The sequence below is a fragment of the Dendrobates tinctorius genome, unplaced genomic scaffold, assembly GCF_039654945.1.
Source record: "Dendrobates tinctorius isolate UK_male_01 unplaced genomic scaffold, ASM3965494v1 ptg000070l, whole genome shotgun sequence".
Classification (NCBI taxonomy): domain Eukaryota; kingdom Metazoa; phylum Chordata; class Amphibia; order Anura; family Dendrobatidae; genus Dendrobates; species Dendrobates tinctorius.
Window position 1 is genome coordinate 29,181,008 of NW_027361738.1, and position 22,921 is coordinate 29,203,928.

Here is a 22,921-nt window from a genome sequence, read left to right on the forward strand (position 1 = left end):
AAAACGCGAGTCAGAGTTCCCTGCCATCTGGATATTGTGTCCGTGCACACTTTAGTTCATAAGCTGTAATTATCTTCTTTCACACTAGTCACTGCAGTTTTTGGGATGTTCGCCGATCCAAACTGAATCTTAACAAGTCCCAGATCTTCTTGTAGTGAGTGTGACACATTGTATATGCGCACACTGAATTTGATAACAGATCCTTGGTGATTATTATTATTGTCCTGATCAAATGGTAGCTATACAGTATGTCTCCATTATCAGGATATACTGTACAGTATATTTTGTGACAAGATAATGCAGTCCATACACAGAAATAAAGCTAAAGTCTAAAAAAAAAAATAACGTATGATCCCAATGGCAGGATAAAATAGTCATACTAAGGCTATGTGCACACAGTGTTATAGACGTTTTTCCTAAAGCTTCTTCTTTGTCATCTCTGTAGTCATTATTGCAGCTTCTTTGCTGTTGGGATCTTCTTAATTTAATCTGAAATGTAAAATAGTGAATGAGTGGTCAGGTCACTTCTTCAAGCCACTTCACGGCTTTCGAAACCTGAAGCGGTTAACAGAAGTTACAAAAGTTATAATACATGCATGTACGGGAGTGGGCAGGCTTGGGACCAAAAGTATGTTATTTGCATAAATGCGGTCACATGCTGACTAGACATGCGCAGCCAGGCACACGTCTAGTCAGAATGTATGTATGTAGTGACCACATGTAGATCACATGCTTGTGGTCACATGACGGCCCTCTAACAGAGATGATTCACAACTCTGCAGTCAGACAGCGACTGCAGACTTGAACCCCAAACTTCAACAACTCCTTTAATAATTGATCATTTTAAAATGGATGAAACATGGATGGAAAACTCACATATGACATTTTCCATTTTTCATCCATTTTTAACGGATCCTCATAAACTTTAATCATCAAAGGAGTATTCCCATCTCCAAGATCCTATCCCAATGTGTAGTAGATGTAATATTAATATTAGCAAATACATCAAATTAGAAATGTAGTATAGTTCTTCTGAATCGCTATGTCACTTACCCTACGTGCAGGTCACTGCAGTAGCTTAGGTATCAATGGTTACAACCAGTCATATAGTGAAAGTCGCTAGTTTCCTGTTAACGGTAGTAACCACGAATATTTAAGTTACTGCAATGTTTTGAATGGAGAAAGCGACATGGCGAATCAGAAGAACTATACTACATTTCTAATTGGCGCACACCAGAGGCTGAAGTAGGATTTCTGGCATGAAAACCACCAGCACTTTTGCAGAATTTGACTTGCAGGTGTAGCCCATCCCGCTCTAGCTCTGCCTGTTTTGGTAGAGCTGCTTTAAACTAGTGTGAAAACAACAAAAGTCGCACAAATTTTTAAACTTTTCAAAGAGTTTTACACCAGTATTGTCACAAACGCTACGATACATTCCTGCCAAAGTGAGGTTTCCAAGTTGCACTGCAGTACCGAGGAAGTTGTCAAACTTAAAAATTATTCTGCTTTGAAAAGTGAAGATTTATGGGCGATCTTATTATAATGTACAAATAATGAGGGGACAGTACAGTGATCTTTGTAAGGATCTTTTTACTCCTAGGCCTGCGACAAATAGATGCATCCTCTTCATCTAGAAGAAAGGTTTATTCATAACAGATTCTTTAAGAGCAGTGAGACTGGACTCTTTACTGTAAGAACAGTGAGAATATGGTACTTTACTGTAAGAACAGTGAGATTATAGATTCTTTACTGTAAGAGCAGTGAGACTATGGTACTCTACTGTAAGAGCAATGAGAGTATGGTACTCTACTGTAAGAGCAGTGAGACTATGGTATTCTTTACTGTAAGAGCAGTGAGACTATGGTACTCTACTGTAAGAGCAATGGGAGTATGGTACTCTACTGTAAGAGCAGTGAGACTATGGTATTCTTTACTGTAAGAGCAGTGAGAATATGGTACTCTACTGTAAGAGCAGTGAGATTATGGGTTCTTTACTGTAAGAGCAGTGAGACTATGATACTCTACTGTTAGAGCAGTGAGACTATGGATTCTTTACTGTAAGAGCAGTGAGACTATGGTACTCTACTACAAGAGCAGTGAGATTATGGACTCTTTACTGTAAGAGCAGTGAGACTATGGTATTCTTTACTGTAAGAGCAATGAGACTATGGTACTCTACTGTAAGAGCAGTGAGACTATGGTATTCTTTACTGTAAGAGCAGTGAGAATATGGTACTCTACTGTAAGAGCAGTGAGATTATGGATTCTTTACTGTAAGAGCAGTGAGACTATGGTACTCTACTGTAAGAGCAGTGAGATTATGGATTCTTTACTGTAAGAGCAGTGAGACTATGATACTCTACTGTAAGAGCAGTGAGACTATGGATTCTTTACTGTAAGAGCAGTGAGACTATGGTACTCTACTTTAAGAGCAGTGAGATTATGGATTATTTACTGTAAGAGCAGTGAGACTATGATACTCTACTGTAAGAGGAGTGAGACTATGGATTCTTTACTGTAAGAGCAGTGAGACTATGGTACTCTACTTTAAGAGCAGTGAGATTATGGACTCTTTACTGTAAGAGCAGTGAGACTATGATACTCTACTGTAAGAGGAGTGAGACTATGGATTCTTTACTGTAAGAGCAGTGAGACTATGGTACTCTACTACAAGAGCAGTGAGATTATGGACTCTTTACTGTAAGAGCAGTGAGACTATGGTATTCTTTACTGTAAGAGCAATGAGACTATGGTACTCTACTGTAAGAGCAGTGAGACTATGGTATGCTTTACTGTAAGAGCAGTGAGAATATGGTACTCTACTGTAAGAGCAGTGAGATTATGGATTCTTTACTGTAAGAGCAGTGAGACTATGATACTCTACTGTAAGAGCAGTGAGACTATGGATTCTTTACTGTAAGAGCAGTGAGACTATGGTACTCTACTGTAAGAGCAGTGAGACTATGGATTCTTTACTGTAAGAGCAGTGAGACTATGGTACTCTACTTTAAGAGCAGTGAGATTATGGATTCTTTACTGTAAGAGCAGTGAGACTATGATACTCTACTGTAAGAGGAGTGAGATTATGGATTCTTTACTGTAAGAGCAGTGAGACTATGATACTCTACTGTAAGAGGAGTGAGACTATGGATTCTTTACTGTAAGAGCAGTGAGACTATGGTACTCTACTATAAGAGCAGTGAGATTATGGATTCTTTACTGTAAGAGCAGTGAGACTATGATACTCTACTGTAAGAGCAGTGAGACTATGGTACTCTACTGTACGAGCAGTGAGACTATGCTACTCTTTACGGTAAGAGCAGTGAGACTATGGTACTCTACTGTAAGAGCAATGACACTATGGATTCTTTACTGTAAGAGCAGTGAGACTATGGTACTCTACTGTAAGAGCAGTGAGACTATGGTACTCTACTGTAAGAGCAGTGAGACTATGGTACCTTTACTGTAAGAGCAGTGAGACTATGGTACTCTACTGTAAGAGCAGTGAGACTATGGTACTCTACTGTAAGAGCAGTGAGACTATGGTACTCTTTACGGTAAGAGCAGTGAGACTATTGTACTCTTTACTGTAAGGGCAGTGAGACTGGACTCTTTACTGTAAGGGCAGTGAGACTATTGTACTCTACTGGAAGGGCAGTGAGACTATGGACTCTTTACTGTAAGGGCAGTGAGACTATGGACTCTTTACTGTAAGGGCAGTGAGACTATGGACTCTAGCTTTCTGGAAAATAAGCCGCAGCTCCTAAAACACTATCCTTTCTCTGATGACCCATAGAAATTGTATATTCGGGCTCCCAACATCTGCCATGTTTGGGAAACAGTGATTTCTGTAGTAACATTTAAACAATTCACGGATTAGTTGAAAGAAATGTAAGAACAGAGAAATATCTAAATGTGAAGCAAATGTTCTGGTGTTTGTTTCTCTCTTAGAGTGTTTACGCCGCCTTCCAGTAAGAATGTTCATTTCATACAGTTCCTAGTTAGCAATTAATGGCTGGTTATTGAGTACTCATTTCTTCTTTATCATTTATTGCAAAGCTGTATAAGAACATTTCGAGTGGCAGATTGTAAAATGCAGAAGTCAGTCAATCAATCCGCAAGATTGGACTGCCATCTAGAGGTGGTAAAGCTTACCTGCACCAAGAGAATGACCTTTTTTCTTTTTTCTTTTTTACAAATTTTATAATAAAAAAAGAGACATGTAACAATACATATGTCTGTATTGCATGTCTGACCATCACACTGGAGAGTGTATGGATCAATATACTCATTTTTTAATGAAAACCATTAGTAAAGAATATTAATAATCGTGTCAGTTTTGAAATCGATCAGCTGCGATCAGGTTTGGCAGGATATAAACTTTGAACAGAGCTGGAAATCACAGCTCTGCTTAATGTGTAATGGCCGATGCCACGTACTGCAGATCAGATTTATGACAATAAGGATAGGTCATTGATATTATATGCCTGGACAGCCCCTCTGCATTGGATCTATCACTGCTACCTTCTTGGATAGTTAGCTGTATAGCCTAACTACTGCAACTGTAAAGAAGCCTTTCCTTTACTGATGTCTGAATTATTTTCCTCCACTTGTAATGACTGTCCCCTGTTTCATTGTTTTAAATACATCTGTATAGACGTGTGTACTATCAAGAAAGACCACCGAGGAAAGGGATCACCCCTCTAAGGTTAAGTTCACACTAGGCATTTTTACAGCTTTTTTTAATGCAAATTTTCAGTTCCGTTTTACACTACCAGCAAAGTCTTTAAGATTATAGAAATCTCATGCACACACATGATTTTTTGCTTTGCACAATGGAGCAAGTCACTTCTTTTCCACCCATTAAAATTAATGTATCAGGTTTTGCTGCTTTTTATTGTGCCAAAACCTGATTCTATAGAATAAAACTTTTTTCAACGCTAAACTTTATCAGCATGAATAAGAAACAAATCTACCATGCTGGAAACACAGCAAAAACTCAAGAGATAAGGTTTTGATGCAGGAAAAAACAAAACGCCTAGTGTGAACTTACCCTCATACAGTTCACCCTTATCTACTATGTTAGATACTAAAAGCAAAACACAAAACAAATATCCTGGAATAAAAAAGTAAAAAAATATATTGCAAAAATTGCATGAAGGTAGTAATAATAGTAATAATAAGGGTATTTAGTTAACATAATTTTGATCAAAATATTTTAACTAAATACCCTTATTATTACTATTATTACTACCTTCATGCAATTTTTGCAATATATTTTTTTACTTTTTTATTCCAGGATATTTGTTTTGTGTTTTGCTTTTGGTCTTCTCTGTGTAAAGGTCATGTGTTCATATGCAATTACATTTTGCAAGCACATTAATTTACTTTTTCTGCTCAGACCCAGTTTCTCATATGTTAGATACTAGCAGGAACGCGGGATGCAGTGAGGAGCAGGAGGCAGAGCAAGGGTTAACGGGTACTTTATGCAAAGTAACATCACAGTTAATACTCCACCAGGAAGCTTGCAGAAATGATACAATGTGAATGCAGGAAGGGGAACGGTGGAGACAAAACGTTAATGGATCGCCCCCCCAGGGCTGTGGGGTACTCGGTACCGGGCCCGTGGAGTTCAATGGGAGATGTCACGGTAGCTGTGACCCGGTCCGTGGCCCTGGGCGTTGGTTGTAAAAGGGGAATGTTGAGCGTGTGGATGATGATGATTAAAGTTTATAAGTGAATGATTTGTGACGCCACCTGTGGTGTTCGGCAAGAGAGGTGTTAAGCCGACGCTGCGAACAGATCCTCTGGGACAGATGGTGTGGCGCAGCAATGATGTTGTGGCCCTCCACAGGTAGGGCAATAGTCCCAGGGCAGTGTAGGTGAGGAGATAGAAAGGAGACGTAGATGGTGCAGTGTCAGGCACAGACATGTAGCAGTGTAGAGTGTGTGACCGCAAGAATAAGTGGAGGACACCAGGGCATGCAGTTCCAAAGCTTTACTCACAGTCTGTTGTGCATACAGGTGCCCGCATCCGTGCCGTGTCCTCCGGGTCAGGAGCTCAGCCAACCTCCAGGCAAGATGAAGTACTCCCTTCCAGCACTCCGCCAACATGTGCCTTTTCTGAACATCTCCCCTTTTGCGCCTATAGTGAAGTAATCTCAGTACTGAGTTACACTGGATTTCCTTTCAGATGTTCTTAGAACTCTACTTGTACGGCAGACAGTTGTAGCCTGCTTCGGGGACTCCTTGCTACTAAGTCCCGGCTCACTCTTGTTGCTGTTGTGCCCCCAAGTCTTGTGTGGGAATACAGTGGTGACAACTTCTATTCCTCCGGTGTCTGTCGCAGGACCATTAGTATCCAAACAACCTCGGGGACTGGACCCCGGCCATGCGCTGTGAACTTGGGAAGGGTTCTGCTCTAACCCTAATCCTCAGTCCTCCTCTTCTCCTTACATTCCATACAAAACTATCTTTCTTATGGAGAATTAGGCTTTCTGAATATCTCTTTCCTGTGCCAGCAGACCCAGGTCACTGAGGTCTGCTGCAGCACTTCCTTAAATCCATCCCTCTCAGGGGATCTTCTCTCTCAGACTGACCAAATCCCAAACTCTTCCCAATCCTTTTGGTGCAGACTAGGCTCCACCCACCTCCCAGCACTCTTCGTGTTCCAAGCAGGGAGCCACCAAAGGGTGCTTTGCTACACTACTATGTTGTGTGGGATGCAGGTGTTGGAGTGTGGTCAGGTGTCCCCACCTTACCTGGATGGTGGGGTACCACACCTCAGGAGGAGGTGCAGTACCTCTGTGGTGACAACCCTCAGGGGCACCACATTAACAACAGATATTATGAAATGATTCAACTTATCAGTCTGAAGCTTCCAGACGGACGAGGTTGAAAGATCCCACGATGGCAACGCAGGTGCCGCAAGACATCTATGAAGCAATCCCGAAACGGAGTAGCTTAGCTTGTCCCGACGTAATCTCTCAGTCTCGGAACACAGTGTTATGCGACAGGCAGGAGTTGGCTCAGCAAGTGCGATACAAAGTCCCTGGGTGGAGGCCACAGCAGGACCCCGCGGACACGCATGCTTTGTGAGGTCAGCACGGTAAGGCTTGTCAGTCATTGTCAGATATGCTGACCAGTCAGTGCTCTTGGCTATCGAAGTCTGCAGTCTTGTATGTGCAAAAGTTGTGCGCGCAGGGGCAGATAGGCTGCAGAGTAGGGCCTCAGGTTGGTGGGAAGCAGTCGTGACGGAGTTAACCTTCTCCGTGCGTGTGCACTGTCTTCCCGCCAGAAGTCCCGTTTTTGCGAGTTCCACACCATTTATCTCCACCCCGCCCCCTACAGTCAGGTGCAAAGGTCTGCGTTGATCAGAAAGTCCCACAGAAAACCCTCCCCCCGGCAACACTGGTGACAGCCCCGATAGTTCCAGCCCGGGCACGCAAGAAGCTGCCCTAGCCTGGTCCATCCTCCTACAACTACACAGAGGCGTAGCTAGGGTTTTGGTTCAGGGGTAGTGAAACTTCTGAGTGGGCCCCTAACCAGGTAACTTTGATTATAACTGGGTGACGCACCCTAATAGTGGAGGAGAACCTCAGCAGATGACCGCGCTGTTACTGAAAATAATCTCTATAAAAAGACCGATATTGATATTACCACCATATGGTCAGTGGTAGATACCAGTCCTACAGAACATAAGACTACAGCACAGTTACAGATAATGACTTACCACTGATGTTCTTTCTGATGGAATCCTTTATTTTTCCCGCCTTTTCCATCTGGCCCAGACCGACATGACAACTTCTTACAGTTGGACTCGGCTGCAGAAAATACAACACATTTGACATCTCACATTTTCAGCACTGTCCCCAACAGGACTATTCCCAACCTGCACAAACTGCTCATCCTGCTGATACCCCAATGCTGAGCTGCTGCTGCTGCCGTAAGTGTCCCTATTACTGCACCTGATACCCCAATAGTGAGCCGCTGCTGCTGTATGTGTCCCTATTACTGCACCTAATACCCCAATGCTGAGCCACTGCTGCCGTATGTGTCCCTATTACTGCACCTGATACCTCAATGCTGAGCCACTGCTGCCATATGTGCCCCTATTACGGCACCTGATACTCCAATGCTGAGCCAATGCTCCGTATGTGTCCCTATTACTGCACCTGATACCCCAATGCTGAGCTGATGCTGCCGTATGTGTCCCTATTACTGCACCTGATATCCCAATGCTGAGCCACTGCTGCCGCATGTGTCCCTATTACTGCACCTGATTCCACAATGCTGAGCCAATGCTGCCGTATGTGTCCCTATTACTGCACCTGATACCCTACCCCAATGCTGAGCCGATGCTGCCGTATGTGTCTTTATTACTACACCTGATACCCCAATGCTCAGCTGATGCTGCCGTATGTGTCCCTATTGCTGCCCCTGATTCCACAATGCTGAGCCGATGCTGCCGTATGTGTCCCTATTGCTGCACCTGATTCCACAATGCTGAGCCGATGCTGCCGTATGCCTCTTTATTACTGCACCTGATACCCCAATGCTGAGCTGATGCTGCCGTATGTGTCCTTATTACTGCACCTGATTCCACAATGCTGAGCCGATGCTGCCGTATGTGTCCTTATTACTGCACCTGATACCCTAATGCTGAGCCGATGCTGCCATATGTGTCCTTATTACTGCACCTGATAGCATAATGCTGAGCTGATGCTGCCTTATGTGTCCCTATTGCTGCACCTGATTCCACAATGCTGAGCCGATGCTGCCGTATGTGTCTTTATTACTGCACCTGATATCCCAATGCTGAGCCACTGCTGCCGCATGTGTCACTATTACTGCACCTGATTCCACAATGCTGAGCCGATGCTGCCGTATGTGTCCTTTATTACTGCACCTGATACCCTACCCCAATGCTGAGCCGATGCTACCGTATGTTTTTATTACTGCACCTGATACCCCAATGCTGAGCTGATGCTGCCGTATGTGTCCCTATTGCTGCACCTGATTCCAAAATGCTGAGCCGATGCTGCCGTGTCTTTATTACTGCACCTGATACCCCAATGCTGAGCTGATGCTGCCGTATGTGTCCCTATTGCTGCACCTGATTCCACAATGCTGAGCCGATGCTGCCGTATGTGTCCTTATTACTGCACCTGATTCCACAATGCTGAGCCGATGCTGCCGTATGTGTCCTTATTACTGCACCTGATACCCTAATGCTGAGCCGATGCTGCCATATGTGTCCTTATTACTGCACCTGATAGCATAATGCTGAGCTGATGCTGCCTTATGTGTCCCTATTGCTGCACCTGATTCCACAATGCTGAGCCGATGCTGCCGTATGTGTCTTTATTACTGCACCTGATACCCCAATACTGAGCTGCTGCTGCAAATGTGTCCCTCTTACTGCACCTAATACCCCAATACTGAGCTGCTGCTGCCGTATGTGTCCCTATTACTGCACTTGATACCCCAATACTGAGCTGCTGCTGCTGCCATATGTGTCCTTATTACAGCACCTAATACCCCAATAGTGAGCCACTGCTGCCGTATGTGTCCCTATTACTGCACCTGATACCCCAATGCTGAGCCGCTGCTGCCGTATGTGTCCCTATTACTGCACCTGATACCTCAATGCTGAGCCGCTGCTGCCATATGTGCCCCAATTACGGCACCTGATACCCCAATGCTGAGCCGATGCTGCCGTATGTGTCCCTATTACTGCACCTGATATCCCAATGCTGAGCCACTGTTGCCGCATGTGTCACTATTACTGCACCTGATTCCACAATGCTGAGCCGATGCTGCCGTATGTGTCCTTTATTACTGCACCTGATACCCTACCCCAATGCTGAGCCGATGCTACCGTATGTCTTTATTACTGCACCTGATACCCCAATGCTGAGCTGATGCTGCCGTATGTGTCCCTATTGCTGCACCTGATTCCAAAATGCTGAGCCGATGCTGCCGTATGTGTCTTTATTACTGCACCTGATACCCCAATGCTGAGCTGATGCTGCCGTATGTGTCCCTATTGCTGCACCTGATTCCACAATGCTGAGCCGATGCTGCCGTATGTGTCCTTATTACTGCACCTGATACCTCAATGCTGAGCTGATGCTGCCTTTTGTGTCCCTATTGCTGCACCTGATTCCACAATGCTGAGCCGATGCTGCCATATGTGTCTTTATTACTGCACCTGATACCACAATACTGAGCTGCTGCTGCCAAATGTGTCCCTATTACTGCACCTAATACCCCAATACTGAGCTGCTGCTGTAGGTGTCCCTATTACTGCACCTGATACCCCAATGCTGAGCTGATGCTGTCGTATGTGTCCCTATTGCTGCACCTGATTCCACAATGCTGAGCCGATGCTGCCGTTGTGTCCTTATTACTGCACCTGATACCTCAATGCTGAGCTGATGCTGCCGTATGTGTCCCTATTACTGCATCTGATACCCCAATGCTGAGCCGCTGCTGTCGTATGTGTCCCTATTACTGCACCTGATACCCCAATGCTGAGCCGCTGCTGACATATGTGTCCCTATTACTGCACCTGATACCCCAATGCTGAGCCGCTGCTGCCGTATGTGTCCCTATTACTGCACCTGATACCCCAATGCTGAGCCGCTGCTGCCGTATGTGTCCCTATTACTGCACCTGATACCACAATACTGAGCCGATGCTGCCATATGTGTCCCTATTACTGCACCTGATACCCCAATGCTGAGCCACTGCTGCCGTATGTGTCCCTATTACTGCACCTGACTCCACAATGCTGAGCCGATGCTGCCGTATGTGTCCTTATTACTGCACCTGATACCCTATTGCTGAGCCGATGCTGCCGTATGTGTCTTTATTACTGCACCTGATACCCCAATGCTGAGCTGATGCTGCCGTATGTGTCCCTATTGTTGCACCTGATTTCACAATGCTGAGCTAATGCTGCCGTATGTGTCCCTATTACTGCACCTGATTCCACAATGCTGAGCCGCTGCTGCCGTATGTGTCCCTATTACTGCACCTGATTCCACAGTGCTGAACCGCTGCTGCTGTATGTGTCCTTATTACTGCACCTATTGTGTGGCACTATGTGCCCTCTAAATTCTAAAGCAACTCTCTATAATACAGTAATGCCTGGTACAAGTGCTCTAGAAAACAGTGCCCACATTTTGTCCCCTAAAAAGTAATATTCCCTGTGTGCCCCCCTTTGACAGTCACAGTAACCTGCGTTCCTCTATAAGGCCGGAATCACACTAGAGAGGAATACGGATGAGTGCTATGCTATGAAACATCGCATAGCACTCGGACCGCTGTTAATCTATGGGGCAGCTTCCATCATCCGTTTTTTTCTTGGCCATATTATACGTGTGAGAGAAATGGCAGCATACTGCGATTTGCACCGTATCTCGGCCGAAACTCGCCAATGGGTGCGAGAAAAAAACGGATTACACACGGACCATGTGTGCGACTTGCGAGAAATACGCAAGACTTCTCCAGGTGACAGGAAATTGAATCATCCAATATCAGGAAGCTTTGGCATGCTAATTAGCTTGGGAAGCTCAAAAATAATCCAGGAAGCACGCCTCCACGGAGTCCACCATCATGGCAACTTACATCAATGTTGAGATGCTCATAGTTCTGGTGCAAGAGAGTCCAGAACTATGGGATCAATGAGACGCACATTATGCAGATCGGGCACGGAGGGAGGCAGCATGGAGGATATGTCTGCAGATGTTCCCCGACTATGAGGACAAACCTCATGAGGCCCAGCAGCAAATTAGTAAGTACAATCCTTTAAAAAATATTATTGATCAAAGTAACACGTGTTACCACCAGAACACAAAATCCTAATATGTGATGCTTTTTATCTAAATTGGGCAGTCCCTTTGTAAAAACCTTTTAAAATGTTTTTTAATATCTTATATTATAGACATTATATATATATTTATATAATTATATATTTTTATATTAATATACACATATTTCTATAATTCTATATTTATATTTTATATTTATTTATATGCATCTCCAGTTGGAGTACTGAGGGTTTTGTTTTGATGTTTCGTTGCATAACTATATAAGTTCACTTTTTTTTTTTACTTGTGGAATCTGCATAGCGATTATTTCCTAAATTGTGTTTTTTGTGTTGTGCCTCGGCTCGGGTTCTGTAGGAGGACCAATGGTTTCGTAATATATGGGGTTTTTTTGCTATTTTTGACTGTATATTAATTACTGCTGGTGTCTTTGTCCAGGACGCGAACTTCGGTGTTCCTGCGGTGGTTCTTCTGAGCGATGGGTCCTGGCTTTCTTCTTCGGTGGTCAAATGGATATATTCCCTCTGACGCCTATTTTTTGAACCAACAATCTCCTCTTCCCCTTTAAAAGGTCATTTTTACCCCAAAAAACTGATCCTTTCTATAATAATCTACAATATCCTCTTTTAAAATATTCCCCTCTATTACAAATGGCTGAATGGTATAATTTATGTTTTCATATTCCCTTTCTATATATCAAAATTATCTCTGACGAAATTCTCAGTTATAATATTGAATTATCCTTCTCTTCTCTAAAATTTGCTTTTTGAATGTAACCTTAGATATAGATTAATTTCCATACGGATATTTTTTTTTGTCTACTAATTACTGATAGTCCTTTACTATGACATCATATATATATTTTTTTTTATTGTTTTTAAAGAATAAGTTTTCTCTTTTGAAATGCTTTCACAGTTATAAATATCTGCATGTCAGTACGTCGACAGCGATGTCTTTTCTGTCTGACAAATCCATCTTTGTATACTCACACGCATATTATTTATACTTTTTAATTATGACGTTTTTTTCAACAATAAGTGATGATGGGTTTCTCCTTGGATATGATCTCGGCATAATATCGGCCCCAGTCTGGGAGTTTGCGATGTCTTGCGACTTTCCCTCACTCTAGAGCAGGGTTCCCCACCTCCAGTCCTCAAGGCCCACCAACAGATCATGTTTTCAGGATTTCATTAGTATTGCCCAGGTCATAATTGCTTCACCTGTGCAATACAAAGGAAATCCTGAAAACATGATCTGTCGGTGGGCCTTGAGGACTGGAGTTGGGGAACCCTGCTCTAGAGCTTCAAACAGAAAAAATCCCCCTCCCCTTTTTATCTTGTCTTCCTCTTTTTTATATTGTTTGTACTGGGAAATTGATTTATTTTACATGGTAAAAACAATCACTTTATATTCATAATTATTAATGGACACAGTTCACTTAGATTTTTTAAATATTTATTAATTTTTTAATGTGTTTCTGCTCCGCAGGTTCTCGTCCATATCTTCTCTTTTGATGAAAGCTGGGATTCACTCATTCATTTTTTTCTTTAAATAATTTTTCAGTTGTTACCCGTTAATCTGTGATCAGAAATGGATTGATGATTAAGAAAGGGATCCTTAATGTATATGTTTAATTCTATACCGATCAAGACGTGTTAACCTTTTATCAACCATGAACTCTGACATCATGCGTCATTTGATCGTTAGGCGCCATTTTTTGAATTTAGCATGTGCTTAAACCTTGCAAGCACCTTGTCTCTTCATATTGTATGTGGTATTTCCTGACGAAGGGGTCATTGGAACCCCGAAATGCGTTGAATAAGCCACTGGAATATTTCAATAATTTCTGGAATTAATCTATTGCGGCAGAGCGGAGATAATCCACACTTCCTACTAAGCATATCTCTTCATAAGGTCGTGGATCGACCTGTGGATCTGCGGCAGCCGCCATCTTTACATGCCTGTATTCACCTGCACCAGGTGAGCAGTTTTCTTGGTGTTTCATCTTTGTGATACGTGGGATAAGACCCTATTGCGCTTTGTGTCTCCCCTCTTTCTTTTTCTATATATAGCAAACTGATGATACCGCTTAGAGTTTGTAAATCTTTCAATAAAAAAATTCTACTTACGTTTTATTTATTGTGTTCCCGCTCTGCTGAAGCAGCAGGTAAAAGCTCGGAGGAGCCAGCTGTATAGAATGGAGAAGAAAGGAAGGGAAGGTGTTGGTATCTTCCATTAAAAATATACTGAACAATATAGTATAAAGGGAAGACACAAAGTATATCTACCCATATTATGGGCCTTAGTGTAACAACATGTCACATACAACAATGGGGGAAGCTTTTCCTTACTTTGTTGGACGTCTCTCTGTTTCTTTTTTATCACTTTTGCTGCTGGAGAAAAAGAAAAAGTGATCACAAATAAATATATCAATATAATAATCAGGAACAAATCCTAGCATCATAGGGATACAGACAATAAACATAATGTATGCCCTGTCTCATATACTTGACCACATGATATAGATTGCTAATTATTAGCTCATTGAATACATTTCACATGCACTTGCAAGCGGACTGATCTGCCTGTGTAACTACCAGGACAAATCATTGTATAATTTTGCATCTAGAAGTCAGCATTTAGGACATAAGGGCACATCCATTTGTGGGAAGGGTTAAATACTTACATGTTTTTGATAGTAGTCTGGTTCTTTCTTCTATAGCATTTTGGCATCCACCATTTATGTTTGTGTCTTAAAAAATCCAAACAAACAAATTGAGACTCATACAATTCACATCATCATTCTGATCAGTCTATGAGAATTTATACAGTGATATTGTCCTGTGTAATGTCCTATGATAATGTCACAATTAGTGATGGGTGAACCTCTGGATGTTTGGGTCCTGCGTGTTATGCCAAACGGTTAAAAAAAAAGCTTGGTTTGGGTACCAGAACAGTACCCGAAACCGAACCTAGACCCCATTCAGATGCATGGTATGCCCGAACACCCATTGTTTGCCATGCTGTCATTTGCAGCACAGCACAGCAAACACTGTCTGTGATCAGTCAGAGAGCTGCGGTTTCCAACACCAGCTATGAAAGTTTACCTCTGTTCATAGAGGCGTCGGCTGATTAGAGAGTACTATTCCCAGCAGCCTACGCCTGCTGCCGCTAATAACAGCGAGATCTGGTGACGTTGATGGGAGTATTCATCAGTCAGTGCCTGCACTATAAATAAATACAATTTTTTAAAAAAAAAATGACGTGAAGTCTTTCTATTTTTGATTACCAGTATGGTAAAACTGACAGCTGCGAGCTGCAACATTTAGCTGCCAGCATTAGCTGGTTATCAACAATAGAGGGGTCCCAACGGCATTTAAAAAAATAATTAAAAAATATGGAATGGGATCCCCCCCATTTTTAACAACCTGCCAATAATTAATGCTTAGGAAGCCTAAGGATAAAGTTATCTGACTGGATATAACTGCTATCCATGTATTCTTGAGTACATTTTTTTCCAGGAGACTCGGAGATGTTCTGGGAGTGTTGGCGAATACATTATAATCTCACTATCTGTCTACTTACAAGCTGATATCCTCATTGCTGCCTTCTGATGTGGCATTAAACTTATCCACCTCTTCTTCCTCCTTTTCCTCCTCCTTCTCCTCCTCCTCGTTATCCTCCTTCTCCTCCTCCTCCTCGTCATCCTCCTTCTCCTCCTCCTCCTCATCATCCTCCTTCTCCTCCTCCTCCTCGTCATCCTCCTTCTCCTCCTCGTCATCCTCCTTCTCCTCCTCCTCGTCCTTCTCCTCCTCCTCCTCCGTCATCCTCCTCCTCGTCATCCTCCTTCTCCTCCTCCTCCTCGTCATCCTCCTTCTCCTCCTCCTCGTCATCCTTCTCCTCCTCCTCGTCATCCTCCTTCTCCTCCTCGTCATGCTCCTTCTCCTCCTTCTCCTCCTCGTCATCCTCCTTCTCCTCCTCCTCGTCATCCTCCTTCTCCTCCTCCTCGTCATCCTCCTTCTCCTCCTCCTCCTCGTCATCCTTCTCCTCCTCCTCCTCGTCATCCTCCTTCTCCTCCTCCTCGTCATCCTCCTTCTCCTCCTTCTTGTCATCCTCCTTCTCCTCCTCCTCGTCCTCCTCATCCTCCTCCTCATCCTCCTCCTCCTCCTTCTCCTCATCCTCCTTCTCCTCCTCCTCGTCCTCCTCATCCTCATCCTCCTCCTTCTCCTTGTCATCCTCCTTCTCCTCCTCGTCATCCTCCTTCTTCTCCTCGTCATCCTCCTTCTTCTCCTCGTCATCCTCGTCATCCTCCTTCTCCTCCTCCTCCTTCTCGTCATCCTCCTCCTCCTCCTCGTCATCCTCCTTCTCTTCTTCCTCCTCCTCTTCCTCACTATTGGATATATAACATAGACATTATTTAGCAATTCTCGTAAACTGCCATTGTTTTTACAATTACTCATTTTATATGAGAAATTTCTCTAAAAACTTCTGAATTTCTATCCATCGTCACTGTTATCCTCCAGTTGCCAACTATTAGCAGAATGAAGGCTGCAATTTATAGTAGACTGTGTATGGAGGACATAAATGGTTTCATAAAACTCCCAGGCATGATCCGTAAAAATCTCTCTAAGAAAAAGTGTCCGTGTTACTGTCCGCCATGTCTGTCATGCCGCAAGATGCCTGGAGCAATGTGCACGTGCGCCTTACCTCATGGCTGTTGCTGGGTAACCATCCATCTCTGTCTGGTTCTGCAATCCGCTGTATTCCTGGAACCCTCTGATCATGTGACCTCCTCTATGGTTCTACCCAGGCTGTTCTAGCGTTGCTCTCTATGATCCTGGAGGATCTGAACACATAGTTCCTCCCAGGTCCTGACCCGGAAGTACTGGTGCTATGGTGCTATATCAGACCACCCCTCCCTATGGTCAGGGCCTGAGTATCGTGTTGCTTCCCTGCATGGCTGCTTGGCCTGCTGGGTCGCTCCTGTATTCTGTGCCCCTACACTTTGCTCTGTCGTGCGTCTCTGCACACGCTCTGTGCTTGTACTCTGACTCCTGTCTCGTGCCATGTCTTGTGTTGTCTCTCGTGCCATGTTTGTCCTTGCCTTGCCTTGTAGTACCTCCGCTGTTCTCTGCTTTAGCCTGTTTTGCCATGTCTGGTCTTTGCTATTCTGAGCCTTGTAGTACTTCTCATGTTTCTTGTCTCTGCCTGGTTTTCCGTACTCTGCCCTTTGGTGCTCTCTTGCACATTTCCACGCTAGTCCCAAGGCTCTGCCTTGGCCCGGCTCTGGGCTTCAGCCTACGCTCCGCTGCTAGCTCTGTTCTTGCTCTGACCTGGCTCTGTTTCTGCCTATGTTCCGCACCCTGTCTTGCCTTGTTTCTCGCCTAGCCTTGTCTTGTTTCTTGCTTTGCCTTGCTTTGTTGCTTCGTGTGCCCTTTGCATGCACCTGGCCTTCCTAGCCTCCTGCTTGTGCCTCAGCCGTGCCCGCCTGCTTGTGCCTCAGCCGTGCTCGTCGGTCAGTGACAGCTGTGTCGCCTGCTATGCCTCAGCCAGGTTCGCTGGAGTCTTGCCCGCCTGTTAGTGCTGCAGACCGATCAGCTAGCCAGTGCCCCAGCCGTGCTCTCTGTGCTTCCTTGCACTTCACGCTGTTTCTGCACTGTGCTCTACGTGCTCTCTATAGAACGCGCAGGTCCTCGCCTGCCCTTGGCATACCTCCCCGTGCTTCTCTAAAAGTACACGCAGGTTTTGCCATGTACCCTGTCGTGCCATCTAGCACGCACAGGTCCTAGTCTGTACCATGTCTTGAATCCTGACCCTGGCGTGCCTCTCTGCATGCGCAGGACTCTGCTTTTAAACTCTGTCCCTGGCATGCCCCTCGGCATGCGCATGCCTCCGTCCATGAACCTTACCCTGGCGTGTTCCTTCGCAAGCGCAGGACTCTGCTCTGTACCTTTCTCTGGCGTGTCCCTCTACACGCGCAGACCTCCGTCCTTAAACCTGTCCCTGGCGTGCCCTTTGCATGCGCAGGCCTCCGTCCTTGAATGAACCCTGGTGTGTCTCCAAGCACACACCCTGCCTTGAACCCTGGCTTGCCTGCAGGATTCCCGAAACCTGCTGACCGCTGCCAGAGGTCCGGAACCAGATGACTGCGGCCTGATGTCCGGACCTGATTTCCGTAGCCTGATGCCTGGATCCTGTTTGTCGTTGCCAGTAGTCCGGAGTCCGATGCCATCGCACCCTGTCTTGGATCCTGGCATGTCTCCTTGCACGCACCCTGCCTTGGACTCTGGCGTCTCTCGGCGTGCACCTTGTCTTGGACTCTGGCGTGTCCTAGCATGCATCCCTCCTAGGAACTCGTGTGATCCCTACCACATACCCTGCCCTGGACTCCGGTATGTTTTCTGCACGTGTTATGTCTGAACTTTAGGCGTGCCCTTGCACGCACCTTGCCGTGTTTCACCATTGGTGCCCTGCATCTGATTCTCTGTTTTTGCCTTGTATCTGATTAAAATGTGTAACCACGTTTGCTGATGAAATCCTGTGACTTCGCTTTATGTTTCGTTTCCTGTTCGCCCTGTTGCTAGACACTCAATAGTGTCTCCCTGAGCCGGCCATCTGGTCCAGCTGCCGTGGTGGCTCACCCCCTTGGTCTTGCCCCTGACACTCCCCTGTACAGGGGGTGGGTTCTCAATAGGTTCGCTCGCCCTAGGTGGGTGGGTGCCACGGCCCAGAGGGTCCACTCTAAAAGGAAAAATGACTCAGCGTAAGCTGACGCTCGTCACACTCACAGCAACCAACCAGATCACTGTTCTTCATTTTAAAGGAAATTGAGATGTTGAAACTCGATTCTGATTGGCTGTGAAGGGTCACACTGATACTTTGTGTTAGAAGAGTATTTATACATGAGCGTGCCTGTGTCTGCTGATGGTGGCACAGTGACAATGAGGGGATGTGAAATCCTCATGAATTTCCAACTCTTTCTTACATCATTTCCCCTTGTAGATACAGTACATTGATTATGGCAATAGTATATCTGAGGGAACATCTCAGAAATATGACTCTGTTTATAATACCAACTTACAAGATGGTCTCCAGGGTAGGCGCGTGGGATGCTCTTCCAAATTTGTTTTTCCTATAAGAGAACATACAGCTCTGGTTAGAATCATAACACACTGGCTCATCATCTGCGGCTTTTTATAAGTCACTTTCCTTATATGTCTTGTGGTATTTGTTGCTGTTTTGGCACAGAATTCATCAAAATAATGTGCGTGATTCATGAATTTGTCGCAAAGTAAAAAATAGGCTTTTTTCGTCTTTTGAACTGCGTTTGTGATGTTTGGTCTCATATTTTGGAGTACTGAAAAACACACCAGAGGGAGGAAGAAGGAGACTAGAGAGAATCTGTGCCAAATCAGGTGAAAATATCTGGAATTGTTAAAAAACGGCCACAAAGCAGCAAAAATTAGAAAAAAGGCGAGCACATGTAAAATTGACTTAAAAAAGGTGCAAATAATGAAAAGGGTAAAAAACAACAAAAAAAGGTGCCAGCACACAAAAGTAGACATAAAGTGGACACAAAGGTGGTGATGAATCTGGGCCACGATGTATATAACCTGTCCCTCAGATAACAGCATGGACATAACCTCCAGAATCTCTCCAGCTCTGCCATCACATAGATTGTGCTACACAGAAGGATGATCCTTTAATCTCAGGCTCCAAGACAACATTTGGTCGGTCAAGAGTCCGGATAAATTTGGGGCATTACTGTAATTGGCTCCTGACCGTATTGTTATTCTATGAATAAAAGGGATGAGGAACAGTATGAAGAATTAATTTGGGTCTAAGTTCTTTATTATTGAAAGCAATGTCATCCTTCTTATGGAAACAGTGTAAATGCCCCTGAGTGGGAGCAGTAACGCCATGATATCACCACCATGGAATCCTCCCCTTATTGGGACACATACTACTCCTATATGAATGTGGAAGATATAATAAGATACATACTCGAATTCTACCTCCCATAGCTCTATGCTGACTCTCCATCTATTAAAGAAAAAGAAAACAGAATGAATAATATTACACATACACAGTCACCATGATGGAAGGAAGAGGAATGATACTATTGAGCCTTAATATAACCAATGCAGACTCATAGGAAACATCTCTGTGGTGGATCATTACAGGGAGAGTCCAGGAGGATCAATAATCCCAGTTATATGATATACATACAGCTCATGCAGGAACTCCTTGTACTCCTTGTACTCCTCTTCTAACATCATCCTACTGAAGAGAAGGAAGACAATTAGGAATTATTGTATCTGCTCCATAGCTGATAACAGATCATCAATGGTCACTAAAATATACAACTGTTGTATGTCAGAAACCTGGCGTAGTGTAAGGCCCTGTTCACATGTACGTGTCTCCAGGGCGTCTGGCAGCCGTTTTCACCTGTACTGGAGACATATATCCACGCGTACCCATTACAACCTATAGGGCTGCTCATATGTCCGCGTTTTACCAGCAGCACAGATGACAGAGGCCAATACCAGTCTATGGGTCCATGTACAACACATATAGCACACGAATGGCATCCATGTGTCATCCATGTGCCGTCCGTGTATATTTAACACTGCAAGTATAGAAGCTTTGGAATTGATTTTTATAAAGCCATACTGGAAAAAAACGGATGTCACATGGATGGCACACAGGTGTCCCACTGACGAATCATTGATGATACACTGATAGCACTCGGGTGACACTGGGGACACACTAATGACACCAAGTCATCGCCAACTGTGGTACTTTACAAATCATTAAAATGTAATCTTTAATTCAATACTAGAAAAAATATTTATACAAAAAAACACTAATTAGAGTAATATGGGAGTAATTACTCCATTTTTATACTATTTAATTAAAGTTTATATTTTAACAATTTGTAAAATATCACAATTGGTGGAAAATTGGTTTCTAAATAGTGTGTACTCTAATAACACAATAACGCTTTGAGCTTTCTCAAGGATGACACACTGATGGCTCACTGATACTACACTGACAGTACACTGATATTACACTGACAGTACACTGATACTACACTGACAGTACACTGATACTACACTGATAGTACACTGATGGCTCACTGATACTACACTGACAGTACACTGATGGCTCACTGATGGCTCACTGATTCCACACTGACAGTACATTGATGACACACTGACAGTACACTGATCCAAAACACTGACGACACCGATACTATTTTTTCCGGTATTGGTATTATATGGACGTGTGAAGGGGGCCCACAGTTTCCTCCCACCATGAATGAATTTCCCAAAAATGGGCACTAAATCTGCCACATCTGAACTTGCCCTTCGGCTAATGCTCGGCGGTAATAGAGTCACCCGGTCATTCTGACATGGAGCTGCAATGTTTCCCTGTGGGAAGCAGAATTGCAGGAGATTACGGGTGACATGGAAGGTGACTCTCTGCCATCCAGGGGCTCCAGTCTATCAGAGAAATTGCAGATTTAGGGTAAGTAAGCATTTACCTCATTCTCCTCACTAGATTCTCGCTCAAACTATAAAATAATAGAAAAAGAAGAATTATAGCAGACATTGTATTTCATTCCTGTTTTGATATTTGTAAAGAATTGCAGGGATTAACTACATAACGATTCCATTATTAAAGGGAAGTGATGTCCTGACATTACAGGGTTAACACCTATAGATAAAGGAGAACCTATCAGAACATAATAAAGGACACAAAAAAGAGGCTAATACGTTTCCTTCCACTTTACTCCCGACTGCAGCCCTCTAGAGAGTGTCCCCTCCGCAGGCACCATGATGTCACTGTGTGATGTCATCCCATTTCATGGATTACTAATCCCCAGTAACAGCAGTAACTGTCAGGAGTGACAAAAACCTACAACCAATCCCATATCCATGAAATAGGGTTTTAAGGGATTGTGCAGGACTGGAAAAACATAACTGCTTCCTTCTAAAAACAGTGCCGCACCTGTCCACGGCTTGTGTTTGGCATTGTAACTCGGCTTCATAGAGATGAATAGAGCTGAACTGTAATACCGGACACAACCAACAGACAGGTGTGGCGCTGTTTTTTGAAGAAAAGAGACAGAATTTTTCAAATCTTGTACAACCCTCTTAGATTCTTTACCTTAAATCAAAACTTTATCAATGTAATCACCTAAATATAAAGCACATAGCCTCTTCACAGAGGAAGAGGACAGGAGCTCTAGAGCCACCCATTAGAGGAGGCAATCCTAAAAGTCAATATCGACCCTTTCATGAGCCTTGGCACATGACTTTTGATAGGAAACCAAACCAGAAGCTGCATTTACAATCAAGTACTTTGGATTTTTTACTCCTTATTAGTACAAAGCTATCGCCAATAGGTGGCGCTAGAGCTCCTGTCCTCTTCCTCTGAACAGGCACCCTGCATATTAAAATTCCCAGAGGAGCATTACTTGGCCTATAAGTCTCCCCACACCAACTTGGCGCCTCCACAAGGGACAACGTTACCCCTTAGACCCTCTAAATGTTATGTAACTGTTACAAAATGGTAAAAATTAAATATTTATGGCAGTTATTTCTATATTCCTAATTATGCCTAATCTATACATTGCACTGTAGTGTTCACATGGATGGTGGAGGATACAAAGAGAGAAGGCCGGTTACATAGATGACACAGTTTAAACATTAGCAAAAAATAAAGTTGAGATATTAGAGAATGAGGGAAATGAGGAGCGAGAGTCACAGACACATGGGATATAATAGGACACAAATCAGGAGCGAGAGTCACAGACACATGGGATATAATAGGACATAGATCAGGAGCGAGAGTCACAGACACATGGGATATAATAGGACATAAATCAGGAGCTAATATAAATGATGTTACTTACACTCCACTAACTGAAACCCTCAGAGAAGTTCCGTTCGGCAGTTGATTCTATGTCATCGTGATGTCACAACATTCCGTGACCTCATAACCGGCAGCCACCTACAGCCGATGCTCTATACATGAAATAAGCTTCTCACGACTTATGGGCACAACTGGTTTTGGCCTTA

General features: G+C 43.9%; 2 protein-coding genes across 4 annotated transcripts in view; one reads left to right on the forward strand and one right to left on the reverse strand.

Annotated features, from left to right (window-relative positions):
• Positions 1-13,927, forward strand: part of LOC141095864 (uncharacterized) — a 56,090-nt gene extending 42,163 nt beyond the window's left edge. Inside the window, exons 4-5 of the mRNA XM_073582244.1 lie at positions 13,704-13,814; positions 13,907-13,927. Coding sequence (XP_073438345.1) covers positions 13,704-13,814; positions 13,907-13,927 — 132 coding nt within the window. The remainder of the gene's footprint in view (positions 1-13,703; positions 13,815-13,906) is intronic.
• LOC141095492 (uncharacterized) lies at positions 70-19,375 on the reverse strand. Of its 3 annotated transcripts, XM_073581522.1 has the most exons (7): positions 18,916-19,375; positions 14,942-16,224; positions 14,521-14,586; positions 14,186-14,227; positions 13,964-14,022; positions 7,733-7,823; positions 70-489 (listed from the first exon to the last, which is right to left on the reverse strand). In XM_073581522.1, the coding sequence occupies exons 1-2, from the start codon at positions 18,978-18,980 to the stop codon at positions 15,612-15,614; spliced, it is 678 nt and encodes a 225-aa protein (XP_073437623.1). In that variant the 5' UTR covers positions 18,981-19,375; the 3' UTR covers positions 70-489; positions 7,733-7,823; positions 13,964-14,022; positions 14,186-14,227; positions 14,521-14,586; positions 14,942-15,611. The 3 variants fall into 3 exon arrangements, with proteins under 3 accessions (XP_073437623.1, XP_073437622.1, XP_073437626.1); XM_073581521.1 differs by having other exon boundaries at positions 14,521-16,224; XM_073581525.1 differs by lacking the exons at positions 70-489; positions 7,733-7,823 and adding an exon at positions 13,286-13,412 and having other exon boundaries at positions 14,521-16,224.
• Between the last annotated feature and the right edge of the window lie 3,546 nt (positions 19,376-22,921).

Excerpts from the sequence above, each read along its gene's own strand:
- LOC141095492 (XM_073581522.1), bottom strand. The coding sequence starts at position 18,980 with ATGTTCTCTTATAGGAAAAACAAATTTGGAAGAGCATCCCACGCGCCT. Across the intron at positions 16,225-18,915 it reads CCTACCCTGGAGACCATCTT|TGAGGAAGAGGAGGAGGAAG; the intron begins GTAAGTTGGTAT and ends TATATCCAATAG.